At 61.1% G+C, this 21521-nt stretch overlaps 1 protein-coding gene across 4 annotated transcripts in view; it reads right to left on the bottom strand.

Annotated features, from left to right (window-relative positions):
• Nucleotides 1–1005: 1005 nt before the first annotated feature.
• Nucleotides 1006–21521, bottom strand: part of BRD1 (bromodomain containing 1) — a 34952-nt gene continuing 14436 nt past the window's right edge. Inside the window, exons 4-13 of one of the 4 annotated variants that reach the window (XM_041755094.1) lie at nt 18425–18556; nt 17967–18095; nt 17199–17511; nt 15221–15481; nt 10364–10861; nt 4623–4758; nt 4160–4287; nt 3712–3821; nt 3311–3465; nt 1006–2432 (exon numbers count right to left, since the gene is read on the bottom strand). In XM_041755094.1, coding sequence (XP_041611028.1) covers nt 2249–2432; nt 3311–3465; nt 3712–3821; nt 4160–4287; nt 4623–4758; nt 10364–10861; nt 15221–15481; nt 17199–17511; nt 17967–18095; nt 18425–18556 — 2046 coding nt within the window. In that variant the 3' untranslated portion in view covers nt 1006–2248. Of the gene's footprint in view, nt 2433–3310; nt 3466–3711; nt 3822–4159; nt 4288–4622; nt 4759–5002; nt 9021–10363; nt 10862–15220; nt 15482–17198; nt 17512–17966; nt 18096–18424; nt 18557–21521 lie in introns of those variants that run through there. The other 3 variants (XM_041755095.1, XR_005987798.1, XM_041755096.1) reach the window with 3 other exon arrangements.

Here is a 21521-nt window from a genome sequence, read left to right as displayed (position 1 = left end):
GAAGACCACAGAACCTGAAACCGGATTTACTGCAGGGGGGAGAGAGCGGGCGGCGGGCGCGCAGGGCGGGGGGGGACCTGCACCTGCCCCAGGCTGCCAGCCTCCAGCCAGCCTGTGCTGGGCCCTCGATGCCCCCAGTTGCCCCCTCCCTGTGACCCCCTGTGCCCCAAAGCTCCCAGAGGCTTATGGGCCCGTCAGCAGCCCTGCCCGCGTGGGGCCTGCCTCGGGAACAAGGGGCACGGGCGTGGGGTGGGCGGAGCAGGAAGGGCCGGGGCTGCCACCTGGACACTCCACCGTGACCCAGAGCCCACGGGCCCACACAGGCGCCCTGCCTTAAGCAGCCTGCACTTGGGCCCGGGAAATCCACTGAACCGGCAAAGCCTCTTCCTTGTGGATGGAAGTGCCCCTCCAGCCCCGGGGAAGCCCCCCCCCCGCCGGCGGCCCCCCTCACCTCTCGGAGTGAGGCCTGAGGTAGGAACAGGCAAGCCTCGGACTCCAGGAGGACGGAGGGGCGACTCCTGGACACGGCTTCCTACGTCGTGGAACATCTTGAGAAAGGATAAAGGCCAAGCCACAGGTGACCGGGACTCTTGGGAGGTGCGGGGTCCAGGAGACGTGGGGCGTCCTGGGCTGTTGGGGAGGGGGCGGGTGAGGCTGACCCACCTCCCGGGCGCAGGGCCCAGCGTGCTCCCGGGATACGGACAGTCGGTGCCCATGCCCATGGCCCAGGCAAGCACGGGCCCTTCCGGGAGGCGACCCACGACAGGCCAGCGCCTCGTCACCCGTCGGCCCGCTGCCCTGTCCCTACAGCGTGAGCATGAGCGGCCTCCCCGTGGCCCCGCACCCCCCAGGGGACCCGCCCATCGTGGCTCCAGCGGGACCTGCCGGTGCCAACCTGGCTCCTGCCGCCACCGCATCCTCGCCCGCGACGTCCCGGCCCGAGGGCTGGGCGGGCCTGGGGGGCCACAGCACATACAAAGCGTCCGTCAGACACAGGACAAGCTATCAAAGGAAGACGTTTTATTTTCAAGTTTCTATGGAGATGTTACAAACAATGGAGACTGAAGGGGGGAAAAAAAAACATTTAAAAATTTTAAAACTACCAGCTTAAAATAAAAATATGATTAGGTAAAATAATAAATAATGCCATCCCATGACAACTTTAAGATGAAGGCATGTCCCATGCCTGGATGAGCCGGCGGGACAGGCTGCCGTGAGCCTGCCCAGCACCCAAGTGAGAGAGGAATGAAGTGGCCACACCGTCCAAATCTTGACTTTATTTTTTTAATATAAAAACCGCATTTTTGGAAACCCACCCTACCTTTTCCCCTAACATAATGCTTTACCTCTTAAAAATAAAAATAAAGTACTAATTCTATATACATCACATGTACCATACAAAAATGTATCCAAAGTTTCTATTGCTACCAAAGTGTTCTAAATTAAAACAAGTTACAGAAAGCCCCCATTGTAAACAAAAGATTACAAGTTACAAAATCAAAGAACACACTGCCAGAGTCATTTACACAACAAGCAACACATCCTGCTCCCAAAGCAAGTTGGATCTTTATGTGCCCGTATAAAAATGCATATCAATATACTTCTGCAAATTTATTTTTCATTATAAAGCAAATGAATACACTTTCTACAATAAATAATCCGCTGGGAGGCACACCCGTGGAAGGCTAGGGCAGGCGGGCGGAGGCTGGAGGCGGACGGGGAGGACGGCGACACCCGGAGGAGGCGCCTGCCCCGGCCCTCACGGGGGGCGGCGGAGTGTTTTTTGGTGATTTGCAAGTGATGTACACAGCATAAATTTATTCTCCACCTCTTTCCACAAAGTACCATCAAAATAATGTCATTTTCTTTCTTAAAATACACATTTGTCATTGTAAATTTACATCCCGTCTTATTAAATAGTGGTACTCCGTGTAAAGAGTATGATTTACAAAATTATTAAACATTCAAAAGTCTTTAAAAAAAAGCTACAGATCAAAGAAAGTGACGCGGGCAGACCTTCCGGCACGGCCTGTGATGGACACAGATAGAGCCGGGGACATGCCCGCACCATTCACAGAGTGCCCAGACGGGGATGGTTTCACAGAGAACGTGGAAATAAAACCTGCCCTCCCGGGGGAGGAAGAAGGAAAGAACCAGGCCCGGAAATCAGAATAAGTTAAGTCTGGAACGATATACACGCATGTACAGCTTATCTCCGCTACGGACGAGGCCACGGGGGGCGGGCAGGTCAGTCGATGTCACTGAGGTCGCTGCTGGGCTCCCCGTGCACGCGGCTCAGGTGGCTCATGGCGCGGTCGAAGGCGACCCTCACGGCTTTCCTGATGCTGGAGTTCCGCCCCTCCATCATCTTCAGTTTGTCTATGGTCTCGTCCATGCCGAGGGGCACCATTTTGGACTTGGGGAGCCATTGCCTTTGGAAAAGAGAAAAGACAGGAACCGTGAGCAGTGCTCCCTGGAGGCACTTCACGCGGCAGCCCGGCAGCTCCCAGGGGTGGACAGGCGGCAGACACCAGGAACTCCGGGGAGGCCCGACGTGGGGCCTCGGGGACGGGGACAACCAAGCCGCTGCCACCTCCCCTCGATGACCTTGACCTGGGGCCGCCGCTTTCCAGCAGCAGCATTGCTCGGACAGCCCAGTGAGCATGGACACAGGCTTACACGCCCATGCATGTGCACGTGCACATGGGACACCACATGCACTGTCACGTGGCGAGCAGGCCAACCAGCCCTCGGACGGCACACGGGGGCCTGAGCCTCCACGGGGTGAGGAGGCGCTCGTGGCCGCACAACCAGTCCAGCAGCACCTGCCAACGCTGGCGGTGCCCGCACCTCCTAGCCCAGCCCTGCATAGCACCTCCGCACCACGGAGCCCCTGGTCGGTACAGGAGCTCTCCATGCGGAGAAGGGCCAAGGGCACAGCTCCTCGCGCATGCAAACACCAACACCCACCTCCGGAGGGCTTGGGGACAGCCCACATCGTGGGCTCTGAGGCAGGGAGAGCCTCCGGGCAGAGCTCAGGGGTCTGGGAGCTGATGCCCGAGTGCCCCATCTGGACCCACAACAGGTAAGGAAGGAAGCAGCAGGGCCTGGAGAGCTAGCAGAGCGAGATCGGGCCAGGTGCTGGGCGGTCAGCCCAGTGCCCTCGAGCCTGGGCCACCAGCAGAAGCCCAGCAGGACACAGGAGCGCAGCCCCCATGGCCAGGCCGCTCACATGCATCTCTGTGCACGCGGAGCCCCAAATGCCTTCAGAGCATCCCTGTCCCTGTGCAGCCCAGGCACCCGCACTCACCAGCTTCTCTTGTTGTCGAAGAACAGAACCAGGAACAGCTTCTCATCAGCCTTGGTCTGCATGTGCTCGCCTATCTTCAGCACGTCCAGCGGCGGGGCCGGGATGGTGACCCCGTTGTGGTGGCCAGGCACACGCGGCATCTTGGGGTCAATGATCTGTCAAGGGAGGACACATGCGGGTCACATCTGAGAGCCCCCCCGCTGCACCCTGGAGCACTGTCCTCTGGCCCCCACCTGAGGGGGCTTTCGAAGAAGCTCTCCCAACATCCTGACACCTGCGTGCATGTCCCTCGGCAGATGCTCATGGGACACCCGGCCCCAGGCCCGAGGGCCACACGGCTCTGTGCCCTGACCCCCACGGGGCAGCCCCCGGGGCCCCACACCCGCCACCCCAAGGCTCACCAGGGCCGGGTAGGAGGGATAGCCACTGCACTTGGCCCACACGACTTTCAGAGGCTCGAGCACGGAGGCCGCGGCATCAGTGGAAATCCACATGCTGTTCTGACCGACCTCTGCACAGGGAAGGAAGCACAAGAAGTTAGCAGGAGAGCGGGGTGCCGTGCGGCCTGAGGCCGCCCCTGCGGGAGTCCCAGCAGGTCCCTCACGGTCCTCTAGAGGCCAGAACCTGGGGAGCCCACGCGAGGCTGCAAATCACAGAGGAACCCACGAGGGGCAGCCTCCACGAAGTCCGATGGCCAGGGAACCTTGAGAAGGGACCATCTACACAACAGACGACACATGCAGGACGAAGTGTCCCTGTGTGCGGGGAGCCCGACACCTTGGGGATGGAGGCCGGCTGACCGGGGTCCCGGCGCACTGCCCTGCAGAGGAGGACAGGGCCCCAACTCACCCGCCGCGATCCTGGCCGCTTTGGCATAGTTCCCGTTCTCAATGCAGGAGATCAGCTCGCTGCGGTCCTCCAGCGTGTGCCTGCGCACCAGGGCGGGCTTGCCCCGGCCACACTTGGGTGCACTGAAGCTGCAGGACGGAAAGCGCAGCTCGGTCAGAAAGCGCTCCGGGCCCTCGGCTCTACCCGGTGACCAAAGGCCAGGGTGCGCAGAGGCCTGTTACAAAGGGGTCTCCACAGGGCAGATGGTGGGGCTGCACCAGTCACCCACAAATCAGGGCAGAACTTTGGCAGGAAAAAACATTAACTGTAACCACATATCCAAAACCTGTCCCTGTTTTACAAATGGTTCTACTTCCCATTTTCAGGTAAACGTCACAGAGCACAGAACAGGGCCCCTGAAGAGCAGGACAGAGCATCTCCAGTGGGGGTGGCGGGGACGGGCCAGCTCATTGGGCGTGCCCACCTCGAGTCGCAGAGCGGGCTACTGCTGGATGAGATGCTAGACTCCGAGGCGCAGCGTCGTCGGGGCGCAGCTCTCCTTCCAGGGGTGCCACCCAGCTCCTGCTCACTTCGTGCGCCCCCAAAGCCATTGGTGAGACCTGCGACACAGGCACACAGACCCCTCAGTCCCGTGCTGCAGCAGAGCCGTCCCCATCCGAGGCCATGCCCGTGCCCCCACCCCCGCAGCGCCCACGACGCGGGACACACGGCAGCGCTTCCTGAGGGACACGAAGGCACCAGCACCAGCAGCTCCTCCCTGGCACGGGGCTCAGCAAGGTGCCTCCCTTGGAAAAGCAACTGCACCAGCTCCCCAAGGCAAAGCCGGAGGCACCCAGCTCCTCCCTCCCAGATCAAAGGGTCTGCGCGCCTGAAGCCCCGCTCCCTGGGGCCAAGCCAACAGGAGGAGACCCCTCGGGGAGGAGACCCCTCGCCGGGAACGGGGCCGCACGTGGGAGCCTCCTTGGGGCTGAGGTCGCAGGAAACGCATGCACCTCAGAAACACTCGAGATGCTTGAAACCAGAACACTGGCTCTGCAGCCCAGGCCCCGGCCCCGAAACCATGGGCACGGCACACACGGCCTGGGTGGCCAGAAGCCACCGGGGGTGGAGGCTCTCAGGTTTTCAAGAACAAAACACAACTCATCTACAATCACGGCAACTCGTCTCCCGAAGCCCGACGTCCCTGACGCCACGACAGGACGGGCCACGCTGCCCCCTCTCGGTGCGACGGCTGCAGGGTCAGTCCCATTTTTCTTCCCAGAAAGAATCTCAATCCCGCGCTTAAAAAAATACTCAACCGGGTTCTTTACAAGTGTGTCTGTAGGAGCGGCCCAGACTGCAGGGCTCCCTCACCCGCTTTAACACGTCGTGTTTTCTCAGCGGCAGAGCCACATTACACGAGCGCAGGGAGGACGCTGGCGGCTACGACATGAACGCACACAGGGCGGGTAGCTGTACCGCCCAGCCCGCAGAGTGAGACCACACATTCTCAACTCTGTTCATGAGACATCGGGCCCTGTTTCTGAGGAACTCGGCACCACTGGCTCTAAAGAGAAACTGGGTATTTTCACTGTGGACGGAACCCCCACGTCACAGCCACCGCTGCGGTGACGGCATCCGGATGTCTGTGGCTCCATCGCGTCCCGCTGCCGAGGGGTCGAGACCACCGGCCAGCAGGTCAGGGCAGCAGCAGCACCCAGGGACCCCAAAGCCACCAGGTCCCAGGAGTCACCAAAGGCAGCAAAGACCGCAACTCAGAGACAGCCGGCCCCACCCAGCCCAAAGGACAGAAAGAGGACCCAGGTCTGAGAAGGGGCCACAGTCCTGCAGGCGCGCGTCCAAGACCCAGCAGTAAGGCCACCAGGCCAACGCCTGCGCCCTCAGGGGAAGCCCTAGTACATCATCCGACTGGCCCTGTGGCAACAGTCCAAGCCACAAGGTCGTGCCGCCACAAAGCCGCTCAGTGCAGGGCCTGCGTGGAGCCGGCTGTGCCCCTGGATGGCCTCACACGGGCACCTGCCCACCTCGACCTCCAGGCACTGCGCCTTGCCTGGCAGCTGCGCTATGATGTTCGGAGAAGCAAGCGCAGAGCACACGGCGCCCATCCCAGAGCGTCCCGGGCAGAGGGCACACAGCCCTGCCGCCTGTGCACACGCATCCAGGGAGGAAGGAAACGCGGCCCCCGTGGCCCCAAAACACACAGCCAGGTCGCCCACCGAAGCCGTGCTCTCCAAGTGACGCTAGGAGGAAGGGCGAAAATGTGGGGCACTGAGAAAGGAGCGAGCTTGTCTCCGTCGACCTCCCTGGGGACTTAGAAGACCCACGCCCATCTATTACCCAGGAAATGTCACCCAACGCCCGCGGACTCGCACGCACAACAGACCAGCCCACCAGCAGGAGACCGCCGGGCCCAGGGCTCCAGCCTGTGCACCCACAGCCCCTCCGCACCCTCCCCAGCACGCCCGCCGGCTACTGCGGCCCACGGAGCCCACCCGCCCCGCCCCAGACACCTGCAAGGACCTGCTGGGACACAGGTTTGGGGTCTGCACAGAGAGGGACCCCGCGAGCCCCTCACAAACGGCACGCGTCCATCAGGCACCTGAACTCCTAGCAAAAACCATGGACGCAAGAGCCCTCAGCAAATACTTCAGGGAGAAAACGTTTTATCAACGCTGGAAGTTAGGTCTGCTCGCCGCAACATGCAAAACACAAGGTGGCCACGTGGAAAAGGCAGGAACCCTCCAGCGGGAGGCACCCAGAACTCTGGCCCCCATCTCTGCCTCCACAGGCGCGACACCCTGGGTGCACCTGGGCCTGGTGGGGAGGGTGTTCAAGGGGCCTTCCGGGAGAGCCAGTCAGCAGTGGCGGAGGCAAAGCCCCCCAGAAGCTTCCAGAGCCGCGAGCTCTGCTGTGAACAGCTCACACCCACCAGCCAGCGGGACATCCGGTGCTCCCCCGGGGTGCAGCTTCGGCCTGGCACCCGCAAACGGCTGAGCAAGCACGGTGGGCCAGCTCCCCACCCCCCCAGGGGCCACACGGGTGGACGCCAGTGCTCTGCCTGCCCCTGCCCAGGCTGCCGGCCGGCTCCCCAGGCTGACCATCCGTGGCGTGACATGGGACCAGCTTCAGAGGCTGCTGGGCACAGTGACTGCACTCGGCCTCAAGTGCTAGGGCCACCCGTTCTTTTTGTTTACATGTTTTTATTTGTCCTGTTGGCAATAAAATTGCATTTTGGGGGTGATTTTTCAACCTTTCCATAAAAACACATTAAGCAGGATCCCAGGACCCTGCTGCTGTTGCCTAGGCCGGCTCCTCAAAGCGGCGGTGACGGGGAAGGCTGCCACGGAGGGGCCACCTCCAGGCCCCCGGGGTGGGATTCCCGCTCGTGCTGACATTCCGCATGGTGACCAGAGACAGAGCTGCCCTCTGGGCATGGCAGGAAGTAAGGGAAGGAGAAGGGGAGAAGGGACACCAGCCAGAAACCCATGAAAGAAAGAGGCAACAAGCGAGGGGAAGCAGAGGCGTTTGCTCATCTTCCAGCTGCGCCCGCGCCCGACCCACAACTGCTGGTCCCTTCAGGCCAGTTCTGTGCCTGCTGAAGGCAGGATCGGAATCTCCATCCACGTCGCTGGAGGCGCCGCAGGCTCTAAGGCCGCCCTCGGCATCGTTCACACCTACCCACAGGGTCGGGGCGGGCGGAGGAGGTGTCCCTGCCAGCGGCGGCCAGCTTGGGGAGAGGCAGCAGGCGGCCGTCCAGCACCTGCGCCGATCCTCCGCGGGCTGGGGGGGGGGGGGGGGGGGGTGTTTGGAAGATGACTGAACGACGTTTGCAGCGTCCTCCACAAGAATTACGTGAACCCCAGGGATGCAGTGATCTTTCTGCGTTCCAAAGCCAGCGCTTAGCAGAGCTCCAGTCCAAGTCGAGCAAGAGAAAAGAGTTAGGATCCAAAGACCGAACCACCCAGCATGTTAGTAGTTACACTGAGAACCTGGAAAACAGCGAAAAAGCCATTTAGTCTGACTGGGGGGCCAGACCGGCCTCCAACCTGAACCTGAGGATGGACACAGCCCCCTCTCAGTCCGTCTCGGTCTCTCACTCTGTCTCTGAGTCTCTTTGTGTGTTTCTTTCTGTCTCTCTCCATCTCTCAGTCTCTGTGTCTATCTCTGTCTCTCACTCTGTCTCTGCCTCCCTATCTCTTGGGTCTCTGTTACCTTGTCTCTGTCTCTCACAATCAGTCTGTCTCTGTTTATCTTTCAGTCTACATGTGTCTCTCTCTGTATCTCTGTCTCTCTCTGCATTTCTATCTCTGTCTCTGTGTCTCTGTCTCTCTGCATCTCTGTCTCTCTGTGTCTCTCACTATCTCCCTCTGTGTCTCTGTGTCTCTCACGCGCACGCAGCAGGCATCGCAAGAGCAGAGGCCAGGAGCTGCTCGTGCCGGGAACAGCGAGCGTCGCGGAGGACGAAGCGAGAGGACAGAGCGGCTCGGGGCCCTGACCCCGGCCCGCCGCAACCCGCAGCTCAGAGCAGGGAGGCCCAGGGCCGAGCGTCTCCACGTGAAGAGGTACGTGGGAGCCTTGCAGTGGGCAGTGTGACCCAGGAAAACCCCTACAAGGCAGAGCACGCAGATGAATCTTTGGGAAAAGCGAAGGCTGAGAATAGTTCGAGTCCTCAGAGGCGAGCCCGCCCTCGGGCGAGCGATCCAGGGCGTGCGGAGAGCGCCGGGAGCCAGGCTGAGGTGGAGCCAGAGGGGGCGCCGGGCCCCCTGCCTGGGTGCTGAGCAGGTCCCGGCGCTACCAGGACTCCCGGGCCGCCCCGGGCGGCATCGGGGCTCGTCATGCATCCACCGTATCTACTGCCACTCTGGAACAAGAAAGCAAACACCCCGTCAGTGCCGCCCCGGCTGCTCTTGGAAGCTCCTGCAGCCCTCGCGCCGGCGCCGGACACCTGCACGGCCTGCCTGCACACGCGGGACGCGGGGCACGCTCCTCCCCATGAGGGCCACGGTGCGCAACAGGCTCCTGAATGCCATCACCGGGCTGGGGGCAGCCTCCCTGGCGGCGGGAACCCCGCCTAGACGGACAGCCACCAGGGCCCGCGGAGCACCCTCTGATGCGGCCAGGGCCTGCGGAGCCCTGAGGGCGTCCAAGCGCCCACGGCCCGGGGCCGACAGCACCACGCGCTCCGGCTCACCTCCCCACGCGGGGACCGGACTCGGCGCACGCCCACGACACTCGGCGCACGCCCACGACACACGCGCAGACTGTCCTGAGCCCGCGGAGACAGCCGTGAGGGTAGCCTCAGGAGACCCGCAAGCACTGCCACGAGCTCCATCGATGGCCTACAAAACGCGCGCGCAGCTTCCCGCAACTCGGGAGACGAGAAAAGGTTCTAACCCACCCACACATCCACAAACAGAGCTGCTACGAGATCAACACAACGTATGAGAGCTTCCCACATCAAACTACAACTCGTCAGAAGTCATCCAGGCAGCCAGAGGGACGAAGGTGGGCCGCGGCGCAGGGCGCACGGGGTGGGGCAGCAGATGGGTTCCCCGGGCAGAGCACAGGTGCCCTGTGCGCCAGCTCGCATGGCCCTTGGCACAGACGCCAGCAGACACCACCCCGGGCCTCTGCCGACCGCCAGCACAAGGGACACACCCCTTCGGTCGCACTGCCCAGGGGCGGCGTTGGGGGCACCGCCACAGGCACACCCAGGGGGCCGAACCGTCGTGCCACCTAGCGGGCACTTGCCTCCTCGGCTGTCACCCGGAGGCCAACAGGCCGCCTCCCGCAAGCCGCAGGGGACGAGCGCCACGACACGTGAACGGGAGCCTCCAGCAAATGAACCGGGCACAAGGACAAAAGCCCGGCGGTGCACTCAGCCACTCAGGAAGTCACCCCACTACACATGGCCACAGCCCCACAGGACGGAGAGGGGACGTCACAACGCCCTCTGATTACAGCCCAAAGTGGTGCCGTGGCCCCAGACCCGTGTGTGTCCTGGGACGCACAGCGGGCGCGACACAACCCCACCAGGCCCCCCGCCCCCCCCCCCCCCCGTGATGGCGCCACCTCCACAGGCAGGCCACCACAGCCCCTGGACGGTCCACCGCGCACCGCAGCGGGGGGGGGGGGGGGGGGGCACTGCCCGGCGGCTCCACCGACACCCCTGGAGGAGAGAACGCGGCGCTCCGTGGCATTTACCTGTGTCCAGGCGCTTTCCCGGGGACCCCTCCTCCACCTCAGAGTCGCCGCAGGTGCTCCGCGACCTTTTTCTTGGCTGCAGAAGAGTCTCCAACCTCGGAAGGACTACAGACAAAAAGGTTTTGGTCCCTAGCTGAGGAGAAGTTGGCTGGGTTTCAGTGTTCTTGGCAGACTTTGGGGGGCTTACACTTTTCGATTTGCAGAAGAGAACAGAAGTGCGTCTGTTTACATCGCTTGCTGGCTCCGCCACCGCGGAGGCCGCCGCCGCCGGCGCATCGCCACTACTGGCGAGGGTGGGCTCTGGAGGGTGTCCGATTACCAGTGCGCTCTGAGTGCAAGTGCTATGTGATTCATTATCAAATGTGACTCTTTTGAATAGTTTACTCTGCTCTGGGTTGAGTTCTACTGGTTTGAGGGTTGGTGGTTCTGAATTAGTCTCCGAGTTTGAAGGAAGAGGTAATGCATCTGATGGTTCAAGTTTAGGGGGAGATTTATCTCCTGAAAAAATTATAAATAAAGTGATTTTTGAAAACTGATAATTATAAAATCTATTATAAAACTTACTATAAATGTGAAGTCCACCAAAATACTAATTCAATTAAGGAAACAAAGCATCACACATACTGTCTGCAAGCAGTGAGGGGCCGCAGCGGGCCATCAGGCTACACTGTGTGCGCTGCCCTAACACCGAAGACGGGGTGGCCTGGTGCCCGGGCTCCAGGTGCGCAGGTGTATCACGTTACCCTGCCAACGGCTGTTGAGAATTCCCTCCACATATGCCAACACTAGCACATCATTCGACTTTAGGAGCATCTCTACAGTCGACACTTCACTTACCTTGAGTAAGAGACACGTCTCACATAACCAGGGGGCTAACGGGCACCCCATGCACTCCTGACCTGGGCCACGTGGTCAGCAAGCAGGGGACACGAGCATGTAAATCACTCCTCTGACCAGGATGTGCCCGCCTGAGCCGCGACCCTCACGGGACCAGGAAAACCTCCCTTCCAGGCTCCAGACCTGCTACCCTCCACGCCACACTCTAAACGCCCACAAAGTAGGTTCTTTTTCCTAAATCTGACTTTAAAAATAAAAACAGTCTTTGGAAAACTACCTTTGCCTCTTAATTGAAAAAGCTTCACCATTCACATCAAAACAAGAAGTCTGAAGAGCCACGAGCAGGGCTTTACCCCAGGGCCGGGGAGGAGGCCCCCAGGCACCAAGCAGGCGGCCAGGGGCACAGCCCCCAGACAGGCCTCTGCTTGGGCTGTGACATGCGGGAGATAAAGCAGTTTACGTGATCCGAGAGGGTACCCATCCTCTCTACGCACACTTCTCGTTAAAGCTGCAAACTGCCCCAAAAGCAGGCAGTACTGTAACTCCGGTTGTTCTGAAAGCAGAAAGCTAGAGCTGCTGGGCCCCCTCCCATCCCAGAACCACGTACTGAGAATCCTCCCTAAGGAACCTGCCCGGGGGGCCCTGCTCGGACTCAGCAGGTCACAGCAGGTCACAGCAGGACCCGAGCCCCTCTGTGCACCCCCCAGCGGGTCCCCGGGCATCCGAGCTGCGGACACGGTGGCCGACGCCAGGCGGGGCTCCGCATGCTCAGGTCCCGGGTCACTCCCAGGCAGCACCTGAGGCCAGCGCGGAGGAATCACCGTGGGCCCTCCCCCAGCGAGCGCCCCGGCTCACCTCTGGCCTCTCTCCCGGGCCTCACACCAGGCTCCCACCCTGACCCCGCACCAGTGGTCCTGCCCCCACCTCTGTCCTGGCCAGGCGGGCGTCACCAACACGGGGGTGGCCACGAGGGCCAGCAGGGCACGAGGGAGCCCTCCGTCCCCACGCACCTGCCCACGCCTCACCAGACACAAAGGCAAAGATGTGCCTGCAGGGGCCTCCTCTCCCTGCGCCTGCCCTGCACTGCACTCGGCCCAGAGAGCTCACGGGAGCACTGGGGAGGCGCACAGGGCCCGGCCCGGGCTGCTCGGGTCAGCAGGCACGAAGCACCGCCACCAGCCGGGCACCACGTGGGCTGCCGACCCTGGGCCTGGCGAGCCCCACGGCTGCACCTCTGCGCCCGGCCGCACCCTGTGCCGACCCCAGACCACAAGCTAACGCACAAACACTCGCTGCCACTAACAACAACGGCATCAAGTCGCACGTGAGCCACGCTCGACTCCCTTCTGGAATAAGCCCTGTTCACATAAATACCAACGTCCAAAATTCCACTCCTTCCTTCATAAGAGCAAAGCGGTTCCCGCCAGGAGCCTGTTTCACCCTAGCTGCTCTGGAAATTCTAAAGATGCACTTGTGGCTGCAGAGGAGCCGCTCGCCAGCCATACGACCAGACCCGTACACCCCAGAGCGCGGGAGCTCGGAGGCTCCGGCATGGGGCCCTGGCCTCCCGTGACCCCGACCACAGGCTGTCTCACCACCACCCGGCCTCAGGCTTCCTCGCCTCATCCTCAAGGGAGAGAGCGACAGACGCACGTGCTCCCCGAGAGCCCTCTTATAAACGTGACCGGTCCTCGCACGCTTCCACATGCCGTGCGGGGGAAGTAGGACCCGGCAAGCCGCAAGCCTGCTCCTGTGCGGACTCGGATACAAATCACAACAGGCCTGAGGGAGCCTGAGAGAGCCTGAGGGGGCCTTCGGGAAGAGAAAGGCACGATCTTGAAACACGAGGACAGGACCCCAAGCACGGCTGGAGTCCCAGCGAGGACATGAAAGCCCTGGGCTCGCAGTCCTCCCAAAGCCACCTGTCTTCGCTACCCTGCGCCCGTCAGGCACCCGGGACCACGCTCTGGGGAGAGGCGGAGACCGAAGCACCCGCGCTAGAACACCTGCAGCGCCGACGCAGAGCTAAGGAGGAGCACGGGACCCCCCCCCCCAGAGGAGGGCGCCTCAGCAGGCCCAGCCCCATCGGAACCCCCAAGGTGACAACGCAGACAGGTGCCCAGGTGACAGGATCACCTCGCAGCCCAGCGCCCTCATCTTTCAGAGTACTCTCGGTGCTCGTCCCGTGACCAGGATCATGAGTTCCCCTTTCTACATCAGCTCCCAGAGCGTCTGCTCCTGGCTGTCCCCTCCAGCCTTACAGGAGGACACCCCACCCCACGTGGAGGTCCTGCTGCTGCCCGCAGCCTCCCCGAAGCCTGCCTTCTCCCTGCCTGCACCACCCACTGGCCGCCAGGGCGCTATCCTCTCCACGAGGACTCCAGCCCGTCTTTGTCACATGTCCCTGCGCTCTTCCTTCAAGACGACCCCAGCACCACAGGGCAGCACATGTGGGCTGGGGGGCGGGGGGGCGCCCGCCTGCTGGGGGGATCTGAGCTGTGCAGCAAGACAGCTAGGACGACGGGGAAGATGCGGCGTCCAGACACGCCCCATCACGCCCCCTCATGACCCGGAATGACCAGTTCACAAGCTTTGCCCGCTCTCTTTTCAGGGCAAGTAAGAGTGTTTTCCTACGAAGACAGATTAGCTTAGCCAGAGCGACAGCTCAGGCCGCAGGAGGGACCTGGATGGGACGAAGGTGGGCACCCCGCTCCAGGGCTAACGGCCAGGGCCACCAGCATCCAGGCCTACAGGAGAGCTGCTCTTCGGGACAGAACTGCCCCGGGGCACCCGCGTGGCTCAGTCAGACAAGCGTCCGACTCTCGTTGGGCTCAGGTCATGACTGCAGGGTCCTGAGATGGAGCACCAGGCCGGGCTCCATCATGGGCGTGAAACCTGCCTGAGATTGTCTCCTGGCTCCTGGCTGCAGAAGGCAGCCTCTCCTCTGCTCCGTGGACACACTGTAGCTCCTATCCCCCAAGAGGGAGCTTCTGGAGTCTACATCCCACACCAGGGGGCCTAGACAGAGGCACCGTGAACTGAAACCAGGCAGGCAGAGGATGAGGGCAAGCTGCCTGCACAAGAGGTCACCTCCCAAGAGAAACAGAAGCTTGAGGGCTGCAGCTCATCCCCACCAGCCGCCTCGTGCAACAGGGTCGGCAGGAAGTGAATCAGGAGGACTGTTCGGGTGTACAGGGCCCGTGGAGCGTCTACACCAGGACACCGGAGGGCCGCCCGCTGCTGCAGGTGCCCCCAGCACAGTCCAGACTGCAAGCCAAAGTGCCCACGGCGTGGCCCTGGGGAGCCCGACTATACCTTCTTCTCTCCTGTAAAACTAAAATGTGTAGACTCTCTGCTAAAAGTAAGAGATCGGAAGAGAAGGCAGCATCTTCTACGAGGTTCCACATGCTCCAACAACAGGGCTGCCGTTCTCCCCTGACAGTCCCTGTCCCGAGCACAAAGCCCGCCACCTGCAGCCACCTGCAGCCACCTGAGGCCAGCACCAGCACAGCACTTCCCTGGGGTTCCCACTGGGCGGGTGGGTTTCTCCTCGTTTACGTCCTATACACAACACAAAGACATGGCCAGTGACCAGCTCTCCTCCCAGACACATGTCTGGTAAGATCGGCAGCTCCCATCCTGTGCAGTGACATGTCAGGAGGCCCACAAGGCAGCTCCAGGTCTGACCCTTGCTCCCTGGTGACAGCATGTGCATCACCTTCCACCCTATCAGAGGAGTGTTCCAGCAACAGTGGCATCACGGCCCTTTCAACAGCAGGTGTGACCAACAGAACCATCCCTCTTGTCACAGAAGCCACCTCTACTCTTCACTCTAGACAATGTACAAAGTCTATGCTACCCTTTTTAAATAGTGTTTCATTAACAAGTTTTAAAAAAAAAAAGCCTTATTCTGCATCTTAAACCTTGTGCCTGTTTAAACGGCGCCAATCATACCAGGAAACAGAAGCCCGGTGGGGGCTCCCGGGGGTCAGTGAGGACAGACACTGAGCATGTGCTTACCTTCCTCCCCCGTCTCCTGCCCCAGCTGAGCACCTTCCTCTTCAAAGCTTCCAATACCTGATTCCGCGGGCGGGGGCTGGCTGTGCTGCTGGCTCAGTTTGTTTCGAAGGACAGCAATCTCCTTTTTCAGGAGCTTGGCCCGCTTGCTCCGAGACCCGCTGGACTTCATGGCACACGTGAGGTCCAGTTTGTCCAGCAGCTCTCTCAGCTGCTCCTCCAGGACCATGTGGGCCCTGTTGGCTGGGTTCAGCAACCTGTCCACTGAAGCCAAAGGATACTTCATCAGTCATCAACCGTGGCGGTGACCCCCGTGGTGCCCCCAAAACTACCTGACCGGCACGGGCCCCACCCGCGGGAGCCCCAAATGCCCCTCCAACGCTCACGCCACACCCACGACTGGCTGCAGCCACAGGACACGAGCTTTCACCCCTGGGCGTCCAGACGCTCCTAGAGGAAAGCTTCTAGGTCCACGGCTGGCCGGCCATGCGCACGGGGATACAGCACACTGAGGCAGGGCTAGCGCCTCTCCTGGTGCGCGCCCAAACCAAGCCCTCCAGTGAAGACCAGAAGCCGGGGCAGAAGAAGGCCCAAGAGGACGACCCCACCCTGTGCAGACAGGGGCCGGGGCCAACTCACGTCCGTGCTGGCCTCTAGACCCAGACCACCGCCTGGTTCTACAGCGACAGGCCACACAATGCACAGGTGGCTCTCAACTTCAGGCATATTTATTACAAAAATCCCTAGCAACTTTAATTTCAGCAAAACAACAAGATGATAAAACACAAATTACCTGAAGTTAGTGAAAGGTGGCTAAGAAAAAAACCAGTCTTTGGAGCTAAAATAAAGCTGGGAGTGAGAGCGGAAGGAAGGTGGGAAGAGACAGAGACCACAACACAACTGCCAGGAGCAAGAGGCACCTTCCTCCAGAAACAAGCGTTTACTGAAGGCATCTGTGCTTCTTACAAAGTAACAAGACATTAGCATCGAGAAATAAATAAGAGCATCCAAATCTAACAGCTTGGCTCGTATCCATACGGTCTCTGACAAAATTCTACAGTAACAGCCTCAAAAACGTTCATATAATGGAAATGCTATTTGAGGCCTCAAAGAAAATGGCCTCACACCATTTCGCGTCTGTACCTTTAAGCAGACGAGGGACAGCCCTGTGTGCGCCGCCCACCCCAGGCCACCCCGAGGCAGCCCCTGGGCCTCCATGCACCCAAGCAGACCCGAGGGAGAGGGAGGGAGCAGCACCCAGCGCCGCGACACACACCCCACCAGCTCCACCACCTCCCCGCACAAATGCGGGAGAAATAAATGAAGACTTCCCATCCTTGAGTTTATTCCTGGTGAGAACATGGGTGCAGGACTTTACTGGGAAACCCCACAGAGACCTACATGCCCCTCTCCTCCAAGACCCGACACTCCAGAGCCCGCCAGGTGCGGCGGCCAGGGCGAGGCACAGGGAAGGCAACCCGTCTCCAGGGCTGGGACAAGTGAACAGACCACCGTGCCCCGTCTCAGAGGCACATGCCCACAAGGTGTCCTCAGAGTGGATCCAGGTCCACCCAGGGCGCAGCCCCCAACTCAACGTTGTCGGGGTCTGTACCCCACCCCATGAAGGCTGTCCCCTACAGATGGGGCTGCTGGCCACTGTGTCCCTAATGGGCCCCTGAAACACACCTGTGTCCACAGAAACGTACGAGGGGCATCAAATACACATGGTGTGGCAAAGAAAAATTAAAAGCCAACCACACTCAGTAATTCTCGTGGAGACCACGTGCTACAAGCACAATACGTTAGGAGCACTGAGTCAAAGATCCGCCTTTGAAGTCAATTCCTTCCCTTTCGTCATGAACTACTGGGAAACATACGGTCACGTATGCGGCTCGTGCTCTAGTCCCACTGGGCCGTGCAGACGCGGTGTGCGGGCAAGCCCGTGCCCCCGCCTGTGCCCGTGCTCGGGGCTGGTGCTTACCGTCGTCCCAGGAGAAAGGCCGCCGGGGGGCCGCCGCAGGCCGCTCAGGCAGGTGCATCCCCGAGGCCTCCTCGAAGCCGATGCTGTCCGCCTGGCGCCTGGCCTGCCTCAGAACGACACCGCCCTGATCGCGCAGCCTCACGGCGGCTCTATAAAACACCGTGTCCTTGGCGTTGTACTTCATGCAGTTATCTACAATGAGATTAAAATCCTCCTCAAACTCAGTGAGGTGTCTATACCCTTGAGCTTCTAACCGTTTCCTCATTGTGGCAAAGTCCATGGGATGTTTAATGTGATCCAAATAATCTGGTACCTAATTTCGGGGAGGAAAAATAAGCATTTACAAACAAAGAAGGAGTCTTATCCAAGCTCTATAACCCCACACACCCGCTACTCTACACGGGAGACACGCACAAGCACAGCACCAGTGCCTCTCTCACAGCGTCAGTGCGGCGTGCAGACGCGCCCCTCGGAAACCCCACGTTCGGCCAGGGGCCCCTCCAACTCAAACTCCTCAAACTGAACACACAGCAACCGGTGTGCCTATCTGGGCAGAGAGCCACCGTGCACGGACAGGATCTCTCTGAGGGGGGACTCCCACCTCTTGTTCCCGCCACCTTACAGGGAAACCTATCACTTTTATCACTTAAAAGGGAACGTGCTAAAATGAAACGCTAGGAGACCCCTAAGCGCACACCCCGTACCTAGTAGCGAACGGTTACTCCCTAAGCCGCCAGGGAGCCCCGTGCCGAGTGGGTGAACACTCACCTCCTTCAGGCTCACCGGCTGCGCAAAGATCCGAGCCGGGTCCTTCTCCTGCAGCTGGTCCAGGACGGAGCGCAACAGCACTGTGAGCGGGGTCAGCCGCAGCTCTAAGGCCATCTGCTCCACCTTCACCTGCCAAATGCGGCACTCGGTTGGAACGCTCACCACGGCCCTCTGGGGACGGCGACCCCGCCAAGCGCCCGCCGCCCTGGCCCATCCCGACTCAGCTGCCCCGTCCCGCCCCCCCAAGGGCCGGCGACGCTGCCCCCACAGCCACACCAAGCCTCCTCCAGACAGAAGTCAACGTCCCCCCTCGTCCTGCTGCTGCCCGAGGACGAGGGCAGGAGACCCTGGGAGGAGGCAGGGCAAAAGCCTGCAGGTGCAGCCAGCCCCAGGCACCCTGGGAGCCCACACGGGGCTGCAGACCGTGCAGGGGAGGCTCGAGGGGCGCCCAGCCTCACCTGCTCCCGCTTGAGCTTCTCTCGCTTGCGCAGGAGCTCGATAAGCAGACGCGCGCGCTCTAAGTCGTGCCGCAGCCGCTGCCAATACTTCAGCTTCTCTTTGGCAGCTTGAATCTCTTCATCATTTTCTCTCTGGGAAAATCAGTCACAAGTCAGCCAGAACCCCTCAGAGGAGACCCCAGGGCCCGGGAACTCGGGGCCGCTGCAGAAGCCCTGTGCCTGCATGAGCCAGCCAGGACACCAAGCAGCAGGCCCGAGGGGACCCAGGGCCGACGTCACGGGCCCGGACTCACCCCACAGAGCACCCCAGGGTGGCCACACGCCCGGCACGCTCCAGACCCAGAAGCTGAGAGGACAGACGCCACGCACGAGCACAGAGCCAGTGGAGCCAAGGTGAGTGGGGCAGCTGTCGCAGGCCATGGCCTCCCACCCACTGGACACGGGGAGGGACAGAGCGGCCCAGGATGCAAACAGCAGCGGGAGCCCATTGCAGGGGAGCCAGTGCTGTCCGGCCCCAGCGGCCGTGAAGCCTCCCGACTCGGGGTCACCACTTGAGCACCTCCTCCTTCCCTGGCAAAATAAACATAACCCTGCACCCAACACAGCCCGCGACCCACCCATTTCCACTCCAGGATTTTCAGAAATAAGTACACCATGCCCAGAGAGCAAAGAGCTGGAGGGCACCCCCGACCGCGGGCAGGGGACAACCGCCGTGGCCACGATGTGGAAGCCAGGGAGTGGCAGGACACAGCAGCCCAGGATGGCCCCACACAACGTCCAGAGAGACCTTCCCAGCTCAGAGTGGCACCTGAACCCCAGGAAATCCCGCCCCAAGGTTCTGTGCGCTCCCGTCCACGCGTCCCGCACCGCCCTAGGACCAGGCCATCTAGGCAGCACCTCAAAGGCCGCGTGCCGGGAGCCGAAGGCACCCCTCCACCCAACCACAGCTCCTGGGGCAGACCCAGGGCAGACGGCGGAGGAAGCAGCAGTTGGGACGCTCCTCCACCTGCCCCGGAACCCCAGCTCCGCTGAGACGCACCCACCTGTCCCCGGGCAGGCTTCCCACAGGTGCCTGGGGCCTCCTGACCACAGCGGCCCAGGACACCTTCTGCAACCGCACGTACACGTGACCTGGACCCAGGCGGCGTCCCCACCGCAGGGGCTTTACCTTGACAACCCTGTGGCCTTGGGCAGGTCGCTCACCGTCAGATTCCATTCCACACTCATCAGACCCCTTCTCTCTGGACCACCGCCCCGCAGGCTTCCAGCCCACCCCATCACACAGAGCTTGAACAGCCCACACACCAGGCAGGGACCCTCCCCGGGCACCCCCACTCCCTGTCTCAATGCTGAGCACCTAGCAGGGGACAACACGGCTCTTGCTCCAGGGGCTCTCACTCCAGGGTCTGCGGGCAGAGTCGGTGATGAGGCTACAAGACCCTCCTCCCTATCAAGCGGATGGGAAGGCTGGGCCAGCGCTCCGGTTCTGCGAGACGCCAATCACACAGCTCCTTTTAACGTTATTTAAAAGTTTCGGGCATTAGGCAGGAGTTGACAGTGATATCAGCTGCATAGACGCGGCCAAGAAATACATTAAAAAGTAATTTAAAAAAACCGATTTCCCCAAAAGCATCTGAAAATCACCTTGTCCGTTACTGTAAATAAACTCTCTGAAAACATCAAGAAAAAGGACGTTGAGCCAGGCAAACCCACGAGGCAGAAGCTGTGCCTGCCCTGCACTCGCTGCCCTGGCTGGAGGCCACGCACAGCCGCGGAGTCGCTCTCCCCGCACACAACGCCTGCAGTATGGGACCCGACCCCAGGCACGGCCTCAGCACCTCCACCTACGCAGAAGGGCCTAAGCGTCCAGACTCCACTGTCAGGTCAGCTTTATCTCCTACCTAAAAATCTACCCGAGAAGACTCCACGAAACAGAAAGAAAGCAAAGTGATTTCTCCCCACAGCCCACTCCCCACAGCATAAAGTGAGCTAATCAAGAGAAGCTATCAGGAAAGAGAATTGTAAAGACCAAGTTTACCACCTTCCCCCTGACAGATGGAGCCTGCTGGAAGGAGGGGACAGGGCAGGCCAGCCCCAAGAGGTGAGGACCGCAGCACATCCCCCCGAGTCCCTGGGCACCACCAAGCACTTAAGACCCCAAGAGGCAGTGGTCCCTGCCCCTAGAGCAGGACGCTTGGAGGGGCCCAGCTCCTGTGAACCTCAGCCACCAGGGCGATGGCCAGGGCGATGGCCAGGGTGTTGGCCAGAGGCTCCACCCCCAGCACAGCAGGGTGACCGCTTGGTCCTAAAGCCACCAGAGGGAAGCACCGCAGTGAACCAGCGGACGTGCTGGCTCTGCCCCTTGCCGAACAAGACAGGAGCTTTGCCCTCAACAACCCCCCACCCCAACCAGGGTCCGCAGACAGCGGAGGACGAGCTCCGCAGAAGGGCTGTGAAGGCCCCAGCAAGGTGCCCACAGGGACCCTGCGCTCGGGCCGGACCAGAAGAGCTCACCTTGGGTCTTCCAACTCCTTGAAGACCACTGTGCACAGCAGCATCCAGAACCGCCAACCCGAGGCACCTCGTCTGCCCGGACGCGAGGGACCTCACCCCCGGGGCCAGCTGGTCCCATCTGTCTGTCTCCCCATCAGAGGGTCGGCCATGGAAGGAAGGAAGGGCTGCCCCCAACCTCTCCCACAGCCCACCCCAGACTGGGCCCCCAGAAACGCAGACAGATGAATCCAAGTAAACCTCACATCAAGTATGTCCAATTTTCAGACACACGTGAGCCTCACACCGAGCCTTGAATGTTCCACGTGGAACGTTGGTGTACTGGACCATGGGGTGGACTTCACGGGGTGAAGTGGGAAAGGCAGTGTGGACGCTCACGCTGGGAGGGTGGCGGACGCAGGGCGCCCGTGCGGGCCTCGTGGGGAGCTCCCGAGCACCACGTCACCACGTCCCCGCAGGAACGCACCCTGCGGGTCAGCGCAAGTGCTCTCCAGGACACCAGCATCTAAGCTGCACCAGCTCAAATCTACGCCACTCCTTCGCCCAGGACACAACACCCCCACACCTCACTTTCCTGTCCCTACGC

The sequence above is a fragment of the Vulpes lagopus genome, chromosome 5 (assembly GCF_018345385.1).
Source record: "Vulpes lagopus strain Blue_001 chromosome 5, ASM1834538v1, whole genome shotgun sequence".
Lineage (NCBI taxonomy): Eukaryota > Metazoa > Chordata > Mammalia > Carnivora > Canidae > Vulpes > Vulpes lagopus.
The sequence above is the reverse complement of the archived record's forward strand: the minus strand, read 5'-3'. Positions and strand labels throughout refer to the sequence as shown.